General features: G+C 46.9%; 1 protein-coding gene across 5 annotated transcripts in view; it reads left to right on the top strand.

Annotated features, from left to right (window-relative positions):
* Positions 1-24,512, top strand: part of LOC120908757 (mucin-19) — a 178,336-nt gene that overhangs the window by 8,078 nt on the left and 145,746 nt on the right. For 4 of the 5 annotated variants that reach the window (XM_040320094.1, XM_040320092.1, XM_040320090.1 and 1 more), the window contains exons 3-4: positions 19,535-19,973; positions 20,547-24,209. In XM_040320094.1, the coding sequence (XP_040176028.1) occupies positions 19,875-19,973; positions 20,547-24,209 (3,762 nt within the window). In that variant the 5' untranslated portion in view covers positions 19,535-19,874. The remainder of the gene's footprint in view (positions 1-19,534; positions 19,974-20,546; positions 24,210-24,512) is intronic. The other variant, XM_040320093.1, reaches the window with a different exon arrangement.

Genomic DNA, 24,512 nt, shown 5'->3' with positions numbered 1-24,512 from the left:
CTGCTTAAACTGCCAACTGCCATCATTCGCGGCCCGAACCCGTACAAAAGCTGCAGTCATTCCATTAAATGTGTAGTAGCTACAATCTGCTACTACAGCTTCATTAGCAAACGAACGAACGCTCCCGGTGTCAACTACTGTCGGCGAGCTTCTGCTGCAGTGTGTATTTGTGCAAAATTTGTGCTGACTTTCCCATCTGGACCCATCTGGGTTTTGCTGGCGCTTCCCCATTATTTCCGGGATGATTGTGGTGTTTTTTTTTTTTGAATCCCGCGTGTTTTGGAAGAACTTCTCATTTCGCGTTACGGCCATTCGTGGATTAAGCGTGGTTATTATTTTCCCGGTATAGAGAGGGAGAGAGAAAGAGACAACGAGCCAGCAGAGGATAAAAGTAGAGAGTGAGATAGGCTTTGGCGGTTTTAGCCTGCAAAACGTGGGCTCCGTTTGGTCAGACTATCAGGACCGTTGCAGTCAAAACCGCACCCGTCGGTCGGAAAGTCGCTTGCTAGGTTACGTTTCGGTTCATAATGGGCCAAATAAACCGCATAGTTTGGATGGTATTTCCCCAGAACTGGCAGGCATTTGGCTCTGGACTGTTGGAAAATCGTCGAAATGATATCAGTTGTTTGTTTTACGATTCTATTCAAAATTGCGCGCGCGATGCTACTGTGGTGTGCGCCAGTTTTGGTTTTCATTCCACAAGCGGGTCGAATGTTAGGCGAAAAGCACAAAGTTTATGAAACGAAAAAGTATTTTATTCACCCCTGCAGATTTACAGCTCCCGCTGAAGCTGAAAAATAGATTAAAAACTGTTATTACATTATGAAATGTTTCTCTACGACTTTACGGATGGATCGAGGATAACGAAACACTAATTTGCGGCAAAGAGGAATGACCTTTTCCTAACTTATTGTATTTTGGCTTTTTTTCAAAGACAAATCACAGTGAAGACCTTCTGTATCTTTCGGACAGTATTTTAAAAGTACCCTCATAATCGCTAACCAAAACGCTATGAGTTTGATCAAACTTGCGATAAATCACGTAAAGCGTGGGATGAATGTTATTAATTGTGCAAGGTTTGAGCTGAGTCATTAGTTTGGGTTTGGATTGGGCTGTTGGGTGACAAGGTCAGAGACAACTCTGAACGACTAGAAAACACGGCAAAGCATCCGCCAAAAACGAGTTTCATGGGACCTAATTAAGGATTTTCATCATTTCATTAAACCCTCCAGACCAAGCAGTGAATAACATCTGCTATGCTCTCCATTGATGAGCATAAACAGTTTGCTCTGCTTTCTAAATATGCATGTTAAATGTAAAATCTACATTACATGAAAAAAGAATACAACATACTATGTAGGTCAAAGGTTAAATGAACATTAAGCAAAAAAACCGTTTTTCGCACGCCTCAAACATCAATTCTGCATTAAATCTCTATGTAGGCTTTAAAATGTCTTTAATCGCTTGCGTATTGAAAAAAAAAGAAAAAATACACAATCCTTAAACTTCCCTCAAACGTTGCCGCGCCCACACCAATAAAAACCCAATCCGTCTTGCGAACTGCGAAAACTGCGAAAAAGCAAACCCAACAGCAACATCTTCCATCTTCCGTTCGCTCCTTCTCCTCGCGGCCATGTTGATTCACATAACAATCGAATATTAATAACAGGCAGATGTAAAGCGCTCCTGCAATGTTGGAGCACGCTTCCTTTACGAACCGCATCGGCGGGCAGATTCAATGTGAGCCAATCGAGTGCCCGTCATATCTCGGTCGCTTGTTCGCTCCCTTGTGACTCAGCTCGTACACACCCCGCACCTCCTCTCTATCACCATTACAAAATGGGACGAAAAGTTTTCTTCCCCGTGCTTCCCCCGCCTTCGGGCTATTAAAACTGAACTGTCATTAAAAGTTTACAGCATCAAAGTGACCACGTCACACCGCGCGCCCTGGTTGCATCATCGGGTGCACGATCGATCCGCAACCGGGATGGGTTGTTATTCATTGAGAAAATGTTTCGAGCTTAATAGCTTCACCGTTCATTGAATTGCTTTGCCATAATAACGGATGGCACCGGTGTGTGTATGTGTGTGTGTGTGTGTGTGTCGGTGGTGTCCCTGTGATGTCCCAAAGGGAGTGAAGAACACTCCAGGGTCGGAGGAAATGAAACTTTTGCTCCAAACAAACAGCGACGTTCGATGGGTCCTTCTCCCGACCGTTGGTTCAAAACCGTTTGGAGCATCTTAAACTTCACTGGCTCGTTATGTGTTTGAACTTCGGGGTCGTTTCATTTTAAAATTGTTTTTCCCACCATCCTTTTCCATACTATTATTGATGATTACGGCTCCGAAGCCATAACTACGACTCAACTTCAATCGACCGTAAACTGGGTAACCGAAGGAGCTTCTTTTTGGTTCCTTCCCTTCACTAGTTTTGGCTCTATTCCTTATTCTACACTGATGGATCCATTAACTTTTTCTACAAATGCATCAAGTAAGCGCTCATTACTCACCCAGTGCATGTGTACTTTGCTGAGTATTTCGCAGAAAATAAGCTTTTCCGACGATCGCCCAACACTACCTGGAAGGCTTCCCGCGCAGAAAGCTTTAGTCTATCCAAACGGTATCAGGAAGCCAAATATTGTTTCCCATTTGCTGCATGAGAAAATTAATTCAGGAAATAAAGCACCGATCTCTCCCTCCCGTTCCTTTATCGGCCGGCTGGATGACTCAGGAAGTCTTCGTGTCGGTGTGTGCCTCTGTGTCTCGCGTTGTGTCTGCGTGATGTGGAGCGTGAAATGCTGCATGATATTTTGCGCTCCGCAAACAGGGGACAGCTTTTATTTATCTTCGGCAGGACACTGGCCAAACAAACAGCCCCGACGACCTCTTTGGCGCGCCAAAGTCGAGCGGCAAACTGTTTAATGTTTGCCTTGCGCAAGAGCCGAAACGCGAACATTGGCTGACCTCGCCAGCGAAGTGTGTGTGTGTGTGTGTGGGTCGATCCAAAGCGAATGGCTGCGAGGGTGATTTTTCATTTTTGCCATGAAGCAAGCAATAAAATTGACGGCCACCAAGGCTCATCTCGTCTGCAGCAGCAAACATGGTGTGCTTCTTCCGGTCAACGGTGTTACACGGCACGGCTTTTGCGCGACGGCTTTATCCTGCAGCACAGTGCACGAACGACGCTGTGGGGAGTGTGTACATGCACAAACGAAACAGATAAGATTATATTTACATAATCTTAATCTGCTCTAATGGGATTTTGTTTGGTGCAATTACTGAACAATTTGCAATGCTGTAATAAAAAGGCGAGGGCTTAGCTTTAAGGCAGAAGATGCGATGCGGATGCTGTTGTTGTGACCTACGCTGGCCGTTGCCCACCCTTTAATGGCTCGTGTGCAAACTTTCCCAGTGTGCATGACCTTTTGCCACTGGCAGAGATAAACATTGCAAAGGTTACGCACGAGCAATTATGTTCACGCTGCGGCGGTTCGAAAGAAATGCCATTTCGGTTGCCCTTTGCCAACCCGGTCACGTTCAATTTGTGTTGCGAAGGCTCAACGAGTCGGCGGGCTGATGACCCACCCGCAGGGATGAGTGGAAACATAATTGTGGGAAAGTATTTTTAACCGTACCGAGCCGAACGGCAAACAGATGGCGATGGGGAAATATTTAATACCCATTTTCAGTCCTATCAATGTGTAAAAGCATTTCGATCTTTTTTTTTTTTTTTTTTTGAAATTCAAGAACTCATCCATTCTACTTCTTATTCTATATTAGCGTTATCATGCAAATACACCTTTCTGTCAAGCCTCAAAGTTGATACCTGCTTCAAGTACATCCAATCGTAAGTACTCGATCAGCGAATGGATTCGCTACTAAATCACGAATCCCCGCGGTGTGCGGGACGCGTCCGCAGGGAAGCGATATCGCCAGATTATGATGATGTTTGTCGGATGGAAACTTATTGACCCCACTCGAATGAATCCCCTTTCGCAGTAAATTCAATGGACATCTTGGGCTGGTTTGAGCGGAAGCCGTACAGAAAATTCCTTTTTTCTAGCGAATTTGTTTGTCAAAGCGCTTTCCAGTGAGCGGGTCATGCCATTTTTCATCTCTGTGTTTACCGTGGCTGTTTTTATCCCGATACCCTTCAAGTGGTCTGGTGGTGGTTGTGAATAATTCAGAACGTAGAGCATTTGAAATATTACCATTTTCTTCGTTGGGATGCAAACACGGTTTGAACCATTTTTTTGCTCCTGGAATGGTGTTTGATTTAATAAATGTAATGAAATGTCTGTTATTGTTAGCGGGTAACGGGTGAGTTAAGAAGAGGGAAATAATTCTCTACCATTTTCTTATATATAATGATGAGTTAAAGATCTTTCAGGAATACATTTAGCCAAGCTTTTAGCAAATTTTCCAATTGCATTATATCCTCACTCTTGCTGAAAAGATAAGTCATGTAAAAACCCTATCGGACATCACCTTCCTTTCGAGCAGTTGCCATTCGAGCCATGGTTGAAACTTTCATGATCAACGCAAGTTGCTATTTCAATGAAAATGCTGCTCCTTCTGAATAGCATCGTTGAATGCATCTGGATGAACTTTCCAAAGGAATGAATAGAAAAAAAGCAATAAAAATGTATCCCACCCGTTAAGGATGCATCGGTTGTGCTCCGTCTGGCTTACAACGACCCCTGGAGCAGTAATTATTTACTTGTATTTCTTCGTCCTTCGAGGCTAACAGCAATCAGTGCGGCATTATCGGAAGATTCATTTCAAATTCAATTGCCATACCGCCTGCTCCCACATTTCAGCCGCCAGGTCTCGGGCAGCCATTGGCCTCTTTGGCCAGCAACTTGTGTTACACGCCCGGCTCGTTAAACGGCTCGTTTCGACACGGAATGGTCCGTAAAACAATTATTCTATCCACAACCATCTGCCATTGATAGCGCTAACTTCGGTGTGTAGGAATCGAGCAACCCATTTCTGCCGTTCTTCCACCGGCAATGGTTCGGTCCGGTGACCACTGCGAACGATTGACCGCACCCGTTTAGCAATTGATTTACTTGTTTCAGAGGCTTCGAGCAATAATCCACAGAGAAAAAGGGGGTGCAATGGTAGGGGTAAAAAGTTTTACCCCACCGATGGAGTGATAAAAGCCGGTGCTGCTGCTCCGTTTGTTTGCGGAACCACGTTGGTGCGTTGGACTCTGTGGGCTGTGCAAACAACAGCTTCCTTCCTGCCCACGGTGGTCCACTTTCACGTACGATTTCACTAAATTGTTTCGCCTGTTTACGATCGGTAGCGTCATATTGTGCAGCCTTGCGTCTTTCAAATGTGTGGTACATTTCATTCCGATCTGTCAAAAACTCAGAACGTAGCAGCACTGGGCAGGAGCGCTGCTCACCAATTACGAGGGAAACTTAATCAAACCCGTCGCCAGCAGGACACAAAAAGGGCTTGAACTTTCGGTGCCAGTTATCCCAGCAAGTTGTGTTGTAATTTTTTCCTTTTCTCTTCTCTGCTTGCTAGCTACAAACTACCAAATCCCCACCCTCTTGATTGCACAAACTAAAACGGTACAGAGTGTAGTAAATCCGGCAACTTTTCCCTCCTGGAAAGTGATGTATTACGGAGGGATTTGTAAAATTCATAGCCCCGTTTCGGAAGAGCGCTAGTTTTGCCGCAGCAGACCGTGCCATGCGCTGCCGGCAGAGTGTCGTACATGAATGCTTAATTTGGCACGAAGAAGCGGCGGCGGCAGCAGCAAGAGAATGGCCCTGATCAGTATTGTGAAATATTCCGCCCCTTCGCTTGATCGACCGCGCCCAGCTCAATTGTTTGGCTCAAGGAGGGAGAAACTTGGGACTGCAAATGGCCGGAGCTCTCGCCCGCGGTACCAAACCTGCGCTGGCAGAAGTTGTCAAAGTTATGTCAATCCCGGCACAGAGAAGCTCCCTGTCTGGTCCCATCCCGTTCGCAGCCGCATCATCCCGCAGGCATCTCTGTGTGTGTGTGAGTGAGTGTGTCGCTCTACAACGGCCATGTTTTGCTGAAGATGTACAATTTTGCGCATCATTAGAGAATCATAAGCAGTGTCAGCTCATGTTTGTGGTTGGAGTTTACACAATCCGCGAAAGGGCGATAGCTAAAATGTGCTTTCGTTTGCACGCAGCTGGCGGCGTTTCGGGCGTGGCTGCGGGGCAATGTAATGTTGGTGCGCCACGTTGCTTTCAGACGAAAATAATGGCGCTCGGGAGACGTTTGACAGATGTTCCGATGGGTTCCGGTGGTGGGACGATGTCATTCGAGCGGACACTAATTCCGTCACTTTGGTTGGTTTTTTGGGAACGGGTTGTTAGTTGGCTGGCGTTGCTGCACCTTTACTGAAATGTGTGTGTGTTTTTTTTTGTTTCTTTTTTTCCAATAAATTGGAGTGAGATTTCACACCAATCAATGGGTTGAAAGAGCAAATTGATGACAGATTTTTGCACCGCGGTCGTGTTACAATTCATCATTTACATATGACTGCAAAATTCGTTTGAACGATGAAACGTATCGCTGTCAATGAGTGAGCCATTAACATTACAGCGTTTTACAGCATTCAGAGTGTTCAAATGAAAAGTAATGAAAAATAGCCGCACAATTAAACTAATATTTGCATTGCAAACATAAGCATAAACAAAGCAAACATTCCTATTGATAAATTTCCCTACAAATCCATCATTAATAGAATTTCAAACACGCATTGTGTTGGTATTGTAGAATCAATCAATAATCCATAAATAATGTGCCATATACATTATACAATCATTTCAAGGGAAGCCAAAGACATGATTGGAGAAGAATGGTACCGCATGAATGGTTCATGTACTGTGATTCAACTGAATGCTGTATGCCTTTGTTCTAATTTGATTCCAATCAGAGCTCGATGCAAAATAGCTCCACAAGCGTTATTGAATGATTGTCATGAAGCATTAAATAAAGTTGGGTCATCGTACAGAATTATAATGCTGTAATTTCCTCTTATGCAGATCATATGCAGGTCAGCTTGCAACGAATATATGAAATGTGATTTAGATAAAGATTAATAGAGATACGATAGAATGAAAGTTAGTAAACATTTGAAAATGAAGCACTGGAGCCATTTTACAATGAAGAATAAAGATCATTTTCTACATTTTTGGTTTAATTTACCTTATGGAATATGTAATAACAGTTGAGCAACGTTTCAGGATTTTGAAGAGAATCTAAATTGCCAACACATGATAGCGGTCAAGTATCGAAATCATTTTTTTCAACATTTTCAAGGGCATCATTCAAGGGCAACATTTTCCACACATCAAACCATTCCGGAATGCAAATGTAACCATATCAAATTCCCTACATCTTCATTATCACCTCCCCCTAACCGACATTCACACACTTGCTCGGAGCGAAAGAAAAACTGCAATTCCATCGACTCCGTAATTGATTAATCAATGTCAATAATTTCCTCAAGCCGCTAATTGGCCTGCAAATGACAATAATCATCACGATCCGAGAGCCTGTTTGATGTGATCACGGGCGCTGAAGCAGCTTTGGTAAGTGCACGGTCTTTAATGAGATTTTATCGATGGAGGCCGATGGAGGCGCCCGGTCGATGCACAATCCTGATGACTGATTGCGCCGCGTCCACACGACGAGGGCCTTTTGTTTAGTGCTTCACGCTGCCCGGTTCTCGGCTCTCGGCTCTCGGTAATTTATTCATGAGCAAACCGTCCCCTCCCGCCGTGTGCCTGATGATGCGCAAAATGTCGGACTCGTCCAACCGTCCAAACGGACAGCTTCTTCCAGGAAGCCAATTTCATCCTCCCCATCATCTTCGGTGAGCTGTGTCTTTTCGCTGGCTGTGTCTTCCTGGCTGGAAGAAAAACTATTTTTACCATCAAGACCAGGGCGCAACGGCTCGTGAGTGTTTGCTAAGAGCGAACAGAGCGTTGGGTGCCGTTGGCAGGCTTATAATGATTCAATTATGCTTGTTAGAATGAGAGTGCAATATGATTATGTTTTGTAATTTAAATTCCTTTACAACAGCGCACGGCAGATCGTTTGTTTTGTGTTCTATTATATTATATTATATTTATTCCTATTATGTGTTTTACATGTATACGCGGGAAGATGGTGAGCTGTTGCTCCGAACGCGTCGCGGACCCGAATGCCCCCTAATCTCTTCTAATCTCTCTCTCTCGACCTCTCCCTACGTTCCCTCTCGTTGCCGATCGGTACCGAGAGATCGATCTCCATCGGTACCGAGACGGTGGGCACTCGTGCTCGTCAGCCGACGAGAGATCGCTCTCGCGGAGAGCGCACCTGAGTGCCCCGCTTGTAATGCATCCAACATCTCCCCTTCTTTATGAACAACATCTATAAACACCGAACCTACTGGGCGGTCTTCTAAGACTAGAAGACCGGTGTGGTTCCTGTCTTAAAATTGCACCAGGATTGCTGGATTCGCAACGTATGAGGCGGCAGCGCCACGGCTGGAGGTGGCATCCAGATTAATGACCGATGCTGAAGTTTGCAGTGGATGGTCAGACGATAGGCCAGGAGTGCTGCTAGGCTCGGCTGTGGCGACATCCGGGCTGCTGACTGAAACCGAAGTCTGCGATTGATGATCAGACGATAAGCCAGGAGCGCAACTGGGCTCGGCTGTGGTGTCATAGGTATTGCTGACCGATGCTGGTATTTGCAGTAGCGGGCTAGACGGTAACCCAGGAGTGCAGTTTGGTGCCGTATCTAAAAGTACATTAAGAGGGAAATTTTTATTAACCGGTTTAACTGGATGTTGGTGATGTTGCTGACGGTTGCGACGATCGCGCAACTGATTAACGTGGCTGCGTATAATCCTCTTATCAAACGTCTGGACGGTGTACATAACAGTCCCGATGCGTTTGACAATTGTTCCAGCTACCCAGGTCCATCCATTGCGCGTATACTGTTTAGCGAAAACCGGATCAGATGAACAAAACTGTCTCAGGCGGTTGGCTGTACACACAGCAGTATCTCTTGAGGGCGGCGGTTTGGCAACTCCTTGGAATGCATAACATGATTTTACCCAGTTATCTATGTCTACATCTAGGGATGGCCAATAGAAAAAACTGCGAGCTAAGGCCTTTATGCTGATGATGTCTGAGTGTGCATTATGCAATTGTTGAATACAGTGTTGTTGCAGTGCTCTGGGCACTACCACCCTTCCGCTGAAAAGAAGACATCCACCGCCGATTGACAAGCGATCTTTTCTATCATAATATCGTGCCAGTTCGCCTGTATACGTTCTGTTTTCAGGCCATCCTTTGCGAATGTAATGTTCGACCATCTGTAGTAACGGATCCTTTTCTGTTTCCCTCGTTACCTCCGCAAAATTAATAGGCATTATCTCTTGCGTATTGACCATTATTGACTTGACGTCTGTTTCCGAGCTTGCGATCACGCAATTTTTTGCTGGCTTGGCGTGCGTGTGTTTCAGACGTGACGGCGGATGTTTATTGCCGAAATTTGTCATGCGTACGTCATCGGGCTGGCAGCAGAATGTTTCAATGGGAGATGACCATAGTGAAAAAATGTCTATCAGATCCAAACCAAGAAGAAGTAGGCATGCTGAAGTGACGAAAATCTTTACAATCTTGGTTTGGTCGGCAACACTAACGCTACCCATAAAATATCCGTCCAGTGTTAGGTTAGCACCCGATGCTGTGTGAGTAATCATCGGCGAGGGTATTAGTTTAGGACTACCTACGTGCTGCCAAGTTTTCCTGTCGATCATTGTGATGTCCGATGCCGTGTCGAGCTGCAGTTGGATTGGAGTGCCGTTTATCACAACTGGTACGAATTTACGCCGTTGCTGTACATTACGGACGTTTACTGCGATCATTTGCGTTCTTACGTGCTGGGTGAAACGCTTATTTGGCGTGCGACGGGCTGCTGTTTTGCAATGACCCTCTTTATGACCGATTCGCGAGCACATTTCACATCGGTGTGTGTGGTAAGTACATTCTCGCATCCAGTGACGGTCTCTGCATAGCCAACATGGATTTTTAGGAATGCCTGCGCCCGAAAAACTCTGTTGTTGGTGATCCGCTTTAGCGTTGACAGTTAATACTCGCTCCGGCAAAGGACCCTCGATCATCGCGCTATCCCTCTTCAGATTTTCTAAACGATGACACTCGGTGGACAGCTGCTGAAGGGTTGTGCAGGTTCGGTCCTCAATACGAGCCAGGAGTCGCGTTCTCAGATCAGCTTCGTCCTCGTCCCTCAGGCCGCACACAAACAACAAGCATTTAAAATCTTCTTCGCTGAGCTTGCCAAGCTCGAAATCCACTGAAGATTTGTTGATGCGACATGCGTAGACCAAGTGATCCTCTGTCCGCTTCTTGGTCATCTGAAGGCATTTAAAACGCTTGCTGAGCAGTGTCTCCTGGTCGTCGAAAAGCGCTGATAGCTTCTCTACCGTTTCATCGAATGAAAAATCGGACGGACGACGGGGCAGGATAAAAGATAAAAAGCGATCGTGCTCGGCCGTACCCAGTTTCCGCAACATCAGTCGAACTTTGGCAGGGTCATCGATTCTTGCTGCGTCGTTCTGAAACAAGTCCGCATACCTCGAATACCATTGTTTAAATGTGATTCCTGCATCTTTCTCGTACCGGAATTCTGTAATATTACGAGAAAGGGAATCAATTATTTGCTCGGGATGAAAACTGGGCGGCGCGGCGCTTTGGCTTAGTAGCCGCTGATGCATAAACTCGTTGATGAATTGTTGTTGCTGGGCCATTTGTTGCTGAAGTAGATTCAGCATTTGCACAATCGTTGCATTATCGGTGCTAGTTGTCATGGCTGGTGACGCGCCGAACTGCGATGGCAGCGGGGCTGCTGGCTGCGATGGCGGTGGTGCTGCAGGATGCGATGGCGGCTGGATGTACGCCGGGCGTTGACCCGACAGTCCCTCTCGTTGGGCTTGGAAAGCCGCGTCCTGAGCAGCGAAAACACCTTGTACGTTGGGCTGAACCGCTGAACCAGCTCCGTTGATCCGATTTAGAGACAATCGGCGTGATTCGGCATCCGAGAATGTATCACCAATGTTCATATCACTAGTCTCCATCCTCCGACGTTTTCGACGTGGTGAACCGATTTTATAAAACACGCGCACAATACGAACACGATAATACGGAATCAAATAAATAAAACACAAATGTTCCTTAAGCACGTAACACGTTAAAATTCGTTAAAATCATAAAAAAAAAACAAACTCTTTTCCTCGTCGCCACTTTTGTGTTCTATTATATTATATTATATTTATTCCTATTATGTGTTTTACATGTATACGCGGGAAGATGGTGAGCTGTTGCTCCGAACGCGTCGCGGACCCGAATGCCCCCTAATCTCTTCTAATCTCTCTCTCTCGACCTCTCCCTACGTTCCCTCTCGTTGCCGATCGGTACCGAGAGATCGATCTCCATCGGTACCGAGACGGTGGGCACTCGTGCTCGTCAGCCGACGAGAGATCGCTCTCGCGGAGAGCGCACCTGAGTGCCCCGCTTGTAATGCATCCAACAGTTTGCTTGGCAAACTTGATGATGTCACAAAAGACTTATTTTGAGAAGCGCTACGGTATTGTATATCTGGTGTTTTCAATTCAATAAAGTGCCATAAAACCACGCTAGCCACGCTGGTGGCTTTCCGCGGGGACATTGCAACGCCATGCTAGAAAAGCCTTCCCTTAAATTGCTCGGTCTTATGCGCTTTGGAAAACATCTTCAGCGAAGGCATGAGGCTGATTCTTCACCGTTGCTGCTACTGCTTCTTGCGATGAAAATAGCAAAAGTGCAAGAACCCCAGTATGGCAGTGCAACAGCAGAGGGAACACAGCTACACCGTGGCAAACAAAGTCCATCCCTTGGAGGCCGCCGCTTCGTTCGGTGTTTGTTCTGGTAAATTTTGAAAGCCAGCTCGACGTGGACCTACCGCCGGCGTCTTCGCTCCCAAAAGCTGATTGCATAACGTGCCAGCTTTACAATTTGCACCGTAACGGGCAATGTATTCGTCATGGTAGATCCGGCATCCTGGAGGATTTCTATCCGTTCCCATCCGTTGTAAGCGCGTTCCCAATTGAATCAGGGATACGATGTATGATCTTGTTTACCAGGCCACATTTTGTGTCCTGTTTGCTCTTAAGGCCGTGCGCCAATGTTCTCTTCCGTATGTGTTTGTGGAATAATCTTATTTATACACGGAGCTGTACATATTATTCTTGCCTCAAGAGCTGAATTGCAATTCGTTTTCGTCACGTCAATAGGCGTTCCTCTTGCTGGGGCGCATGTTGTATCGAAATAAATCGTACATCATCGCGTTTGATCGATTGGACCATTGGCAGGGAGAAGATGTTTTTTTTTTTTGTTTTCGTGTCATAAAATTAGATACATGTATGAAATTTATGAGGAAAAACACGCTCATACACACACATATTAGGTTGTGTTTGGCCCAGCCCCAGCAGCAATGCTGCCAGATAATGTATAATACACGAATTATTGGCTATGCCGCGGTAAATTGTTCCTGTCGTTATCGATCATGCAATATGCCTGTTGTACAAGGCAATTTTCAAAGTGTGGAATATTTTTTTTTTTCGTTGAAAATGTTAAGAAATGGTAAAATGGTATAAAATGTACTTTGAAGGTATTCCATTTTGATGTAAAACTCGTTGGTACAAAATACCACTTTCAATTAAGCATTGTCCAAAGGAAGAACCTGAAAAAACAATTCTGTTTATTGGGTTTACTGAGGCTTCTGTTTATCAAACTTCTAGCAAGCATCATGTTTTGTTTCTTGTTAGATTTTGTTTCCATCATTCACCCCATCATTCACTCGCGCAGCGGTAAATGCCATTAATCAATTTCCTTTTCCACTAATTAATGGCAAAAACGAACACCCAATCCTGTCCGTTGGGTACTGCCGCAGAATGTGTCTAGCGCTAAAGGTTTCCCCTTGTCTGTAATTGAATGAATCGCTAATTTGCCATTTTGCTAATGATTTGATGGCATGTTGCGTTCATCTGTAGCGGGAATGAATAATTGTTTTCGCTTTGGCGTTACTTAGCTCTTCTTTTATTTCTCATCTCCATCAAAGCCATCGGGCTGCTAGTGGAGCATTTAAGCTGTGTTGGTTGCCGTGTTTGCCATTTGCAATATTTTCAAACAGAATCACCCCCTGATACAATCGTGTTTCATTCGCCCATTCCCACCTTTGGACTGGTGCATAAAATCGATACAAATCTTCAGCCCCAATCAGTGTGCCCGTGTGCTCCGAGCACAGCTTCTCATCTGCCAGCTATTTGTTCATCCCCACTACCGCGGTACCATCCCACCGCCCTATCGCTTCTACGTGTGGTTGATAGCGTTTAGCCACGGAGCAAACTATGGCGAGAAAATCCATCACACGTGGAAAGAGAACCGAATCAATTTCTCATTACACACGTTGCCTTTTGTCCCTTTCTGTGTGTGCATGTCTGCAAATAGTTTTCCCACCTGCAACCGACCGTTTGCACTCTTCCCCTTTCCCCGATTGTAGCTATCCCTGGGAAGAGTGCTTTCGATGGATTTTTTTTTCTTATTTTTCCAAGACCTGATTTAGTGGTAAAAGATAGAAACAGATTCCAGTTTTATGTGAGCTTCAATCGGTGCTCTAGGACTGCTCCCCTAATTCGTTGTCTATGTACTGCTTCTGCTCTATTTTGTTCTATATTTTCTTTTTCCCCCACACGTAGTCTGTCGACATTTCCCGCCCCAGACAGTTCCCAACCGACATGCCATACGGTGGGGGGGAACAGCTAAAGTTCTGTTAAAACAATGCCGTTAAACTGCTTCACTTGGAACAGGGATAGTGTGTGTGTGTGTGTGTGTGTGTGTGTGTGTGTGTGTGTGTGTGTGTGTGTGTGTGTGTCTCCTGGGGAAGGGCGCTGTGCGACGAAGAGAGGGCGGCAGGGCGAAAGCGACATGCTCGAGTATGGAAAACAATGCCGACGAAGCACGGTGCAAAACCTGTACCGTCGTTTCTACATTCTCTAAACCGAAGCATCCTCTTTATTATGGTAAATCATGGAGGCTTTTGGTTGAAGTCATCTGCGCCGGGAATACACAGAGCACACCCCCCCGAAGCAAGGAATAGAGCCGAGCACTCACACACTAGCGTGCACATGCCCAGCACGTACACAGGCCCGTAAAAATAGTAAATATTTGCTCCCGGGTGTTGACAGCTTTTTAAATGGTTTATTATTTTTCCTGCATCAGATTCCGGAGTCGTCATCGTCCCCCCCCCCCCCCCCCGGGTGGAAGAAGAATGTTGGCATTTTACTCTCAGCCATGTGCGTCCCATTTCTGTCCCATGCAAGAGGGGAGCAATGAGCTTTTGTTTAGGTGCCTGGTGGACGATGGCAGCGTTCGGGTAAAGTACATTTTTGGGTTTTTGACATTTGTTTGACTCCATTTGAGGAAGATGTCATCTGAATTGTTTATTTGTTCCTTTTAAATTCGGAATTATTTTAATTATTTTTTATCATTATCATAGATACAGTACGGTGTTTAACATTAGGCTATTGTTTAGGTGAAACAATAAAACCCGTTCGACTAACGTTTTATAATAATACTAAAGAATATTTTCTTCTCGATCATTTCTTTTTCCTTCATTTTTTTCACTGTACTATGCCATCCGTTTGACGTTTGACTCTGTTCCATAGTTTAGCTTATCTTTCGTCAATCGATACCTTTTCCCATACTCCGCGCATTAAGCTTATGCAACGTGGCGTATGAAACGAAGAATCTGTTGAGAATCGACCGGAATGGATGAACGAACACACACAAAACCGATACGAAACGCCAACCCTTAACGCGTGGAAAAGATTGACATATCCCGCTCCTATGCGCGACACGTATGGGCCGTGGGCCCAAGCCTTCCCCATTCACTCACACATAAGTGTCCTGGCTGATACAATCGCACACCTTTGGCCGGAACACGGGGAAAACTTTGCGGCGAGCAGAAAGAAAGCAGAGAGCGAAAATAGTCCGTCCCAGTGCCGAAGGTGGGGCAACGATTTCGTCTTTCCGGCGGAGCTATTTTTCTTCTACGGAGACTGGGAAATACTTTAAGCACTGTGAGTGTGCGCGTTTGTGTGTGTGTGTGAGTGATAGAAAGATGTTTGGCCAGCGATGTGTCGCACACCCAGCGTGACACCGAGCAAGGGGTTTTGCGGATGTTTTCATCTTTTATCGCTTTTTTATGCGCAAGCTTGCGGTTAATCCAATTCTTTCTACGGCGAACCATTATGTTGCCCTGCCGTGCCCTGCCAGAGGAGGGTGAACCGGTGACACACGCTCACCGAACCGCCGAAACCATCCCGATGACACCAGTTGGGAGACATCGAACGCGGACATCCACGTACCCGTGTCAGTGGGTGAGGATGGTTTCCTGCGAGGCTGTGTGTGTGTTTTTCATGCTTAAGAATCGTTCGTAAGAACACTGAAAATGGAAAGGAAAATATGGGGGGAAAATAAAAGCATAGTTTTTCGTAAAAACAAAAAAAAACACCGATTGCTTTATTTTAGTCTTCTCTAGCCTGGATGGAGTGTGGTGTGGTCGGCTTGGTGATGATGGCGGTAACAGACGTATTGGGTTTCCGGTCATGCCAACGCTCCGCCATCACTGCCGCTGACCCAGGACTCTAGGATTTACCAGCTTGAAATGGACACTCGGCCGGGCGGGGAGGTTGGTGGCTGGTTTGGCCTTAAAAAGTTTTTAAGAGTAATTCGAACTTTTTGCTCGACTTCGGACGTGTGCGGCTTCGCCGGGGAAGATTCAATTTGTGAACAATTTTACTTATCGTTATCCGTGCGAACGGGAAACGAAACACTCCCGAGGAGCATTTGTGCTTCGCGTGAGCTTCTTTAAAGGCACAATAATTTGGTGTGCCAAGTTTAACAATGAAGTTTGGCAATGTTTTATCGACCTTTGGGAAAGTTGTTCCAAGAGCGGATGATATGCTCTGCAATGGATGCGAAAACCTATATGTAGAAACCTTTTTTTTGGTTGTGCTTATGATTATGTCTTATGACTGTGAGGATTGCAAAGAAAGATGAAAGTCATAACCGTCCGTCCGTATATTACTGTCCAGCTGGGTGATTCTCTAACGTTCATGCTAGAAGAATGCGGTCATGCTTGGAAGTTCTCTACATACACAGTGGTGAATGTTGACGTATTTTTCTATGAACAAATTGTGGAAAATGTAAGTGTTTCAAGTCATTATTATTCTTTTATAAAAGGCCAGATTAGATTGCGAGCAAAATAAATAGATTCTTTACTGAATTTTTAGAACGATCACTTTGGATTCGAGTGTATTCAAGCATTCACGACGACGTTTGCCTCACCAACAGGACACATTGAATGACCCAATTTTTGACTCTTCAAACTTGAGCTCTTTAAAAGCTTTTTACATCTGCGGAAGCAGCTTGCCAGGGAAATCGTATTTTTTGTTTTATTTTTACGCAACAGATTTGTTGTTAAATAGCTGCTTCAAAAAATTAAATCCATTGTCCAGAAATCGATAATTCATCCTGGAATGGAAAATGAATGGTACGATTATCATAGCTCCGCTAAAAAAACATGAAAATCCTCCAGCCATTTTTACCCTTCGATGTTCAGTTACTGTTGGATGTGCAAACATTTCACGAGCTTTTGCGCTTTGCCTTTGCTGGTGCTTTATTTTCAGCACAGATGAGTTGTGATTTTTCTTCGAATTTTGCCTTTGTTTTACAGCGCTTCATGCACCCACACAAAGATAAATTGTATTCATTGTCGGTGGACCGGTTCCGTTTTGGTTTTTGTGTGAATCAAATATTTGCACAAGTTGACCACGGACATTCTTGGCCACTAAAAAATACGGACAACACCGGATAATCAGAGGAAAGGAAATGTCGTGCAGAGAAGAAAAAAACAAGATTCATCGTTTACTACCACTATACTACCGCGTTGTAAAACCATTCTAGGAAGATTCATAATATTTCGTAGAAACTGGGGAAAAAAAGGAATATGCAAAAAGAGAAGTAGCTAGACTGACGCCCTTGTGCCAACAGGGCGAACAAGCAATCATGGCGCGTGTACGAAGTACATGACGGATAGCATGACAGCTTCAAAGCTAGCAGCGCAATGAAATAAGAGATCAGTAGCATCGGAGAAAATTGTAGTTACGGTTCCTAGGAACCCTTGGCCCCGAAATAAGGCACTTCTTGTGAGGCAATACGATTTGCGTAGGTTCTTTGGTTGGCCGAAGAATGTAGCAATTTATTAGCTGTTGCTTTCCAGCTCAGTGGCTCACTGCTTTTTTTGCGTTACCTTGCGCCGAAACAAAGCCTGAGCTTACTCTGCGTCCATCTGCCCGGTGATGTGCTGTGCGGATCGTGTGCACTGTGGAGCCTGTATATACGGACGGTCTTGGACGCTCAGCCGACTTACTGGCAAGCCTAAGGGATTAGTAGATAAATCGTTAGCTGTAACAGAGCCGGGACGACGATTATCGCTCATTTCTACTGCGGGACGACCGAGGGCATACAGCTTTAAAGCGATGGTGCTATGTTTTTTGGTTGCTGCACACAGACGAATTCACATTTATGAACGCCTGAGTGCCTGCTGGTGCTGATGCGAAAGTAATTCCAGTGTAGTTCTTCCATTACCAACCGTCCAACTTGTTCCATTATCCTGCAACAAGTTAAATAGCAGGTTTTATAAAAGTTGAAGTAAATGTACACCTTGGAGTGCATTCCAGGAAATCAACATGGAACAAGCCGACTCCATGCAACAGTTTTGGAAAGTGCACCTCATCGATTTTGTTTCCGATCGGAAAATTATAGTAATGAGCGTACCGGACGATACCCTCGAAGAGAGTCATTCACTTCGACAAGAAGCTTATGCGTAGACTAGTATGAATTTCCGACCCAGAACTTCAGTGAAAATTCTTGTTTTTGATCCAAATTTCGTTTGAAACGACCGACTTTTGACGCTGCAGTATCCAATCACCATCCAGGGCTACGGAAGCCTTCTCTCCCTCAAATCGAACTAGATTACCGCAACTGCAACATATCCGGGTTGAATGGCTAAAGAGTTTTGCCCTGCTTTTGGGCCGGTTGCATTTCGCCCAACCTCTTTCTGTGCAATTCCTGAGAGTTTCCAGTTGATTGGAAAGCATTTGCAGCTACTTTGAACTACTTCCTGCTTTCTGTTCTTCCAATGGAATGAAACGTGTACTCCCAAGGGAGTGGATCGCATCGGTCAGATTCTTTAAAGGTATTCTGGAATAAATTTAACATTCCATTTGCAGGCTGCAAGTTGGTATCGTCAATTTCATCGTTCACTGTTGAATCCAATTTTTTGTAGCTTTATTACACTATTTGGATTTTTATCAGAAGATGTACCTCACATAATAAAACATTAAAATGTGCCTTTATTCATGTTCTGTTCCATCACAAGGAGTGACCACCGTTGGATAATGTGAAGCAATAACCATTTAACTCACTCATATTCAACGATTCCAGCATGGATTGCAATTTTAACGAACAGGCTATTGAGTGATCTAGTTATAAATTCAAACTAAACTCCGTGCTTCCGAGATGAAGCAGATACGTTTTGGGACATTCTAACATTCTGACATTCTCTATCGCTACCGTTCATCAGAACGATATTAAAAATCCCACTTTATAAATTTATGCACAAGCAAACCTCTTTTTTGTTCTCCCTCACAGCAATAAACACAAACGCCCTAGATTGGATTGTTGGTATTCATGATGCAATGTTGCATACCCTCGTCCGGGGGAAGCACGTTATCAATCTCCTGTTATTTATTTTACCAAACACCCGCACTTGACACTTAATTCGAAAGCAAACGTCATCTTATCAATCTCACATCGGGGCCGGTGTGATTGATTAACTACACCATGTGCACTGGTGGATACGATTAAATGCCAAACCAAAACATGTTCTCTCTTTCTCTCTCTCTCTTTCTTTCTCTCTCTCTCTCTCTTCACTGTGGGACCTTCCAGAGGGCCATAAATCATTTTGTCAGCTAGGTGACTGCCTAAGACACAGAGGCCCTTTCTCGGAAAGCTGTGCAAGGGACTTTGTAGTTTGCGTTACCAAACGTCACATTTGAAACTGTGCTGCAATTTATCCATTAATCAAAGACCAGCGTATGTGTGTGTGTGTGTGGTTCGTACATTGGCAAATCGGTTCGCATTGTGCTGCTACATTCTATGATTGAAGGCCGAAATCAAACACACTCTTTCAAAGAAAAACTACCAACATGCTTATTTAATTACCGTTGAAAGGTATTTTTCATTTTCCACCAATCATAACCACACGTTAACTATGTTGCACGTTTCGCAAGAAAATCCCGGATATATCGCATCCATTACTCATCCCATTCCTTTTTGCATTTTGTGTGCTTTATTTTCAGATTACTTCACTAGCTGTAGCTGTAGTTGTTTTTGTGTGCCAATGTGGATTGGGCCCGTGTCATTTTGGGCAATCGCGCTAGAGATCACTCATCAAACCGGAGCAGGGCAGCTATGAAGCAAGCGCTCATCCCTTCATCGTTCATTCCATCGCCAGCATCAGCAACCGATCATCATCCGCTCCGCTCACCGCATCATCTCACCGCAAAGTGACCGTATCGAACGGTTCCAATAGAGAACGGAAGCGGGATAGGGGAAGGATAGCGCTTTTGCTTTTAGTGCCGATTGAGCTACCGCTTCGCTAGAGTTCGCCGCTTGCAACCCCGCTCCGGATCCGGTCCAATGGCTAGCGTTGCGGCCGGATCCGCCGGGTCGCTGGTAGATCCGCCTGGGGGCGGCCCTGCCGCCGGCCAGAAGCAGCGCAAGAAGGGCAAATTTCGGGTGAGTAGACCACGCTGGGGCGCGCTGTTGACTCTGAAATCGAATTCCATTCCGGGCAAGGCGATGATGCTTTGGCTTCGTTGTGAAAGATAAGAGTGAAACGAGATTAACTTAAATTGGCGGGCTGTCGAGTTAATTGGCCGCGCTGGAAACGGAGCAGGGCCGGCAGACACAGAGCCCTAATGATTCTACAGGCAGCATAACGCAGTTCTTTCGCAGAGCGATTGGAAAAGTTTCGTACAACTTTTGCGCCAAGTTGCTGCGCCTTAATCGTCCAATTAGAATGTAAAGTAATCCGTTTCATTGAACGTGCTCATCTCGCGTACCTTTTCTTATATTTTGTCTTCAAGGGTGTGTGTGTTTTTCTTACGTTAGCTTCCTTTCTGTTTCTTTTCTACCTTTGTTTTGATTGAGTCAACACAAACACTTGAAAGCTCATTACCGTGAGTCTTTTCCTTAAATGTCACCGACTGTGTGTGTGTGTGTGTGTGTGTGTGTTTGCTCGCAAAAATAAAGAAGCTTCTCTCCTTACGCCTTCCTTTTTCTTCTTCCTTTCTTTCTCCCACCGTCCAGCTCAAGGAACGCTCCTCGTCGTCCGTGCGGGAGAAGTTCATCAACGACCCAGCGTACACGGAAGATGTACGCCATCTGGCACTGCCCATGCGCCGCAACAGTGGCCCCGAGCACGACCCGGGCCGCAAGTTCTACATGATATCGAAGAAAAAGTCCAACTCGGTCGGCAAGGACTACTCGCGGGGCAGCCTGCAGCTCGGTGGTGGCGGTGGTGGTGGTGGTGGTGGAGCGAGCGGCTCGAGCGAGTTCTACACGCTGGACGTGGAGTCGATTCGCCGGGCGGGGCTGAACGTGCCGGAGGTGAAACCGCGGCGCAAGAAGTACAACCACCACAGCAGTGCGGAGCTGCTGAACCGGCTGCTGAACACGGACGAGTCGAGCAGCTCGGACGGTGTGCCGTCGAAGGGCCACAGCAGCACGCTCGACCGTGGGCGGGGGCGCAGCCTGGATCGCCGAAGCTACACCACGTCCGAGGAGGGTACCGCGGTGCGGGGTCTTTCGATTAGTCGGACAGCGGGCGACGAAGACATCCCGCCGGGCAGGGATGGTGGACGGCAGCAGCAGCAGCAGCAACGATCCCGCAAAACCCGAACCGTTAGCTCGCGCAGGGAAAACTCCGACCAGGACGTTGAACCGGTAGAGCTCAGTGCTGCATCGGGTCTCCCGCCGGGAGATGCTTACTCGGAGGATGTCATGGTGAAGGGGGCGACCGATCCAAGGGAGGGTGGCAGTTCCAAGGGTGGTGGGCGCTTTCAAATCGGCAAGCGCTTTCTGAAGGGCGAGATTGGCATCAAAAGCTTCAACTATTACCTGCTAAAGGAGGGCCTCAAGTCGTCCAAGAAGAGTCTGCTCAAGCAACGGTCGGCACCGGTCGTTGCCGCCTCCGCCACCGTCGGTTCCGTAGACATCCCGCTGCCCGAGCCGCCCCAATCGATGGAATTGATCAGTCCGGAGGAGTGCGAAGGCGCACCGGGGGCAAGGATGGTGGAGAAGGGGGAGGAAAACATTTACGAGGAGATTTACTTTGAAGATAAACCGAAATGTCCACCGGAGGAGTACAACAGTAAGGAGGTCAGCGCTCCGCGACCCGAATGTCCGGACGCAAACAGTGAGAAAATCCAATTTATCGACTGCGAGCTGTGCGTGCAGCAGTGCAGCAATGCGAACTGTGACGTGTGCCACGGGCTCGGAGCACAGCACACTGCCCAGCAGCACGAACACCATCACCATCAGCTGCAGCAGCAGCGGCAGGCCGAGCAGAAGCAGCAGAACATCTACGAGCAGCTGAAGCAGCACGGGTCGGGTGGCTCGTCGGGCGGGAGTGGTCAATCGGGAGGTGGGCTTTACGGCAAAACGGCTGCCAAATCGTTGGATGTGGATGATCAGATCTACCAGCGGCAGAAGCAATTGCTGCAGGATCAGCAAAAGCAGTCAAAGCAGCCGATTGATGGCCACGCAAGAAGCATGGGCAACCTGGTGGATGAACCATCGATGTACGCCAGCGAGAATGTGCTCCAGTATCAGTCGTACAATCCGAGCAATCCGAATGTGTACAAGCTCGAGACGACGCCGGTCGCGTTCAGCAGTGACTACAGCCCGTTGCAGCAAATCTACTACAAGCAACAGCAACAGCAGCAGCAGATGTCGGTACCGCCCAGCCAAGGTGACACGATGCCAGCGAATCCACGACAGCACATCTACCAAAGACCCCATCAACCGGGCGGCGCTGTCTCATCCGGTTCGGACTACTACCAGGAGTTGAACCATAAGAAATCGTCCTCTTCCAGCGATTCGCTGCAGCAACAGCAGCGACGTCTACAATCGAACACGGGCATCTACTATCAACGGGCGGCTGCGGCACTAAGCGACGATCAACATCGCAGTTTGATGAGCTCTGGTGCGGGATCCAAGATCTACAAAGTAAACTCTACCGTTTCCATCCTGAGTGAAGCTTCCGGTCGTAGCGAAGGTTCTTACCATCACCAGCAACAGATGGCGCCCCAAATTCAACCCCAATACCAACCACTCTCGGTGGTGATGAAAACGGCACCACACGATCATCCGTCGACTCAATCCGGTCCACAGGCAAGACTGCAACAGTCTCAGCAGCAGCAACAACAGCAGCAGCAACCCTACGGACGCACCGGAGGCAACATGTCTGACTCGAGCCTGGGAGATTCACTGTTCTCCTATCCGGCGAACCGGCGCTACTTTGGCAGCTCGGAAAGCTGTCGCTTCGCGTCGGAATCCTGTCGCCGGTGCAGTGTGGAGGTGGACAAGTGCAGCTTCTCGGACACGTGCCGGTACTCGGACTGTCGCAATTGTGACTGCTCTTCCAGCTACTTTTCGTCCGACTTTGACGACACCGGCCATGGTGGAATGCGCGGTGGCAAGAAGGGTTCGCATCTAACGCACACACAATCGGAAGCGGCTGGCTACTATCAGGCGCCACCGTATGCGGAAGACTTTATGAAACATGTCAGCGCGGTTAAGCGTGGAAATCAGCAGCAGCAGCAGCAGCAACAACAGCAACCGGTGTCCACAACTCACTTAATGGCTGGGAGTAAGATCTACGAAACTCCACCGACGTACGTTGGAATGATGCCGATAACGGGCAGTGGGTTGCAGAAGCCACGAGAACCAACGTACGAAACGCTGCGCAACCCGCCGTACTCGATACCGATGGTGGGTCCTTCGTATGAAGCCACTCCGCTAGTCGCTAGTGGCCGGCTGTCGATCAGTCAGAGTCACGAAGCATTGATCTCGCCCGTAAGGCGTAGTAGATCCAGCAGAAGTACCGATACGGATCAATATCCACAGCTTGAGCGTCGTTCGCCAGTGTCACACTACTCCAAAATAAGACGACCTCATCAATCCAACACTCTGCCGTCTTCGATGCGCTCAGCAAGACGACACCAGCAACAGGGTGGAGGAGAGTACGACCCAGCCGGGTACAGTGTAATTCGCGAAGGTCCCCCAAATGCACGAGCGGCTACGCCCGGACCTAGCGGAGGCTCTACCCTGCCCAAGTCCTTCAGTCTGCAGCAAGCGCGCACAACGCCCATGGTTAGCGGACGGTCGGCATCACTGCTTACGATGGGCCACGAGTATGCGGAAATCACTAAAGCAAGCGCTCGGTCTAAACCTATTCCACCGCCCATCAGTACCATCCCGAGCACACGAGAGGCTAGAGCCAGATCGAAGCAAGCGGCCACAGCGAACGTACGTGCGGTTTCCCCTTCGCAGTACGCTCGCACCGGCCCATCCGGTATTGCGGGAAGTTCGGCTGGAAATTACGCCAGCATGGAGCGGAAGTCTCGCGATCGATCGACGAAGCAGGGCAAATGCTCTGACACTGCGGGAAAAGATCGATCGCCAGTGAAGCGAGAGCAGCAATTGGAGCAGAAGGGTAAAGCGAATCGAGAGACAGGTCCGGGCGTTGCTGGTTCTGCGACAGGTGGCAGTGCTTCGCTCACGAGAAGCGGCAAGCCTACGACGGGTAGTACCCGCCGGAAGGAGTTTGTCCGCTCGCAGCAGCAACAGCACCGTTCCAAGCGCCCGGTGCAGGACGATCTGACCGACGACGAGGATGACGACGAGGTGTTCCTAAACGACAAGCTGTACGAACGGCCTGCGCAGAATAATCGGGGACATTCTGGGAAGGTAAGTGTAGCGTCTCAATGACATCCGTATTAACTTCTGAACTCGAATAGAAATAGTTCATCTGGAACTGATCATGAATCTGTATTGATATTGTCAGTAATATTGAACTCTTGAACCTTGATTGAGGTTATGCCAAACCAATACTGGTATTAGATCTTATTATTAGGTATATGTTAAATACCGTTTCTGGAACTGATTCTGAACCTCTATCGCACCAAGAACTGATCACGGACCTGATTAAAAACCTAGAACCCGAACTTCATGAATTATACCAATTAGAACCAATGCATGAATCATATTCCA

The sequence above is a fragment of the Anopheles arabiensis genome, chromosome 2, assembly GCF_016920715.1.
Source record: "Anopheles arabiensis isolate DONGOLA chromosome 2, AaraD3, whole genome shotgun sequence".
NCBI classification, from domain to species: domain Eukaryota; kingdom Metazoa; phylum Arthropoda; class Insecta; order Diptera; family Culicidae; genus Anopheles; species Anopheles arabiensis.
This window is presented reverse-complemented; position numbering and strand designations above follow the sequence as displayed.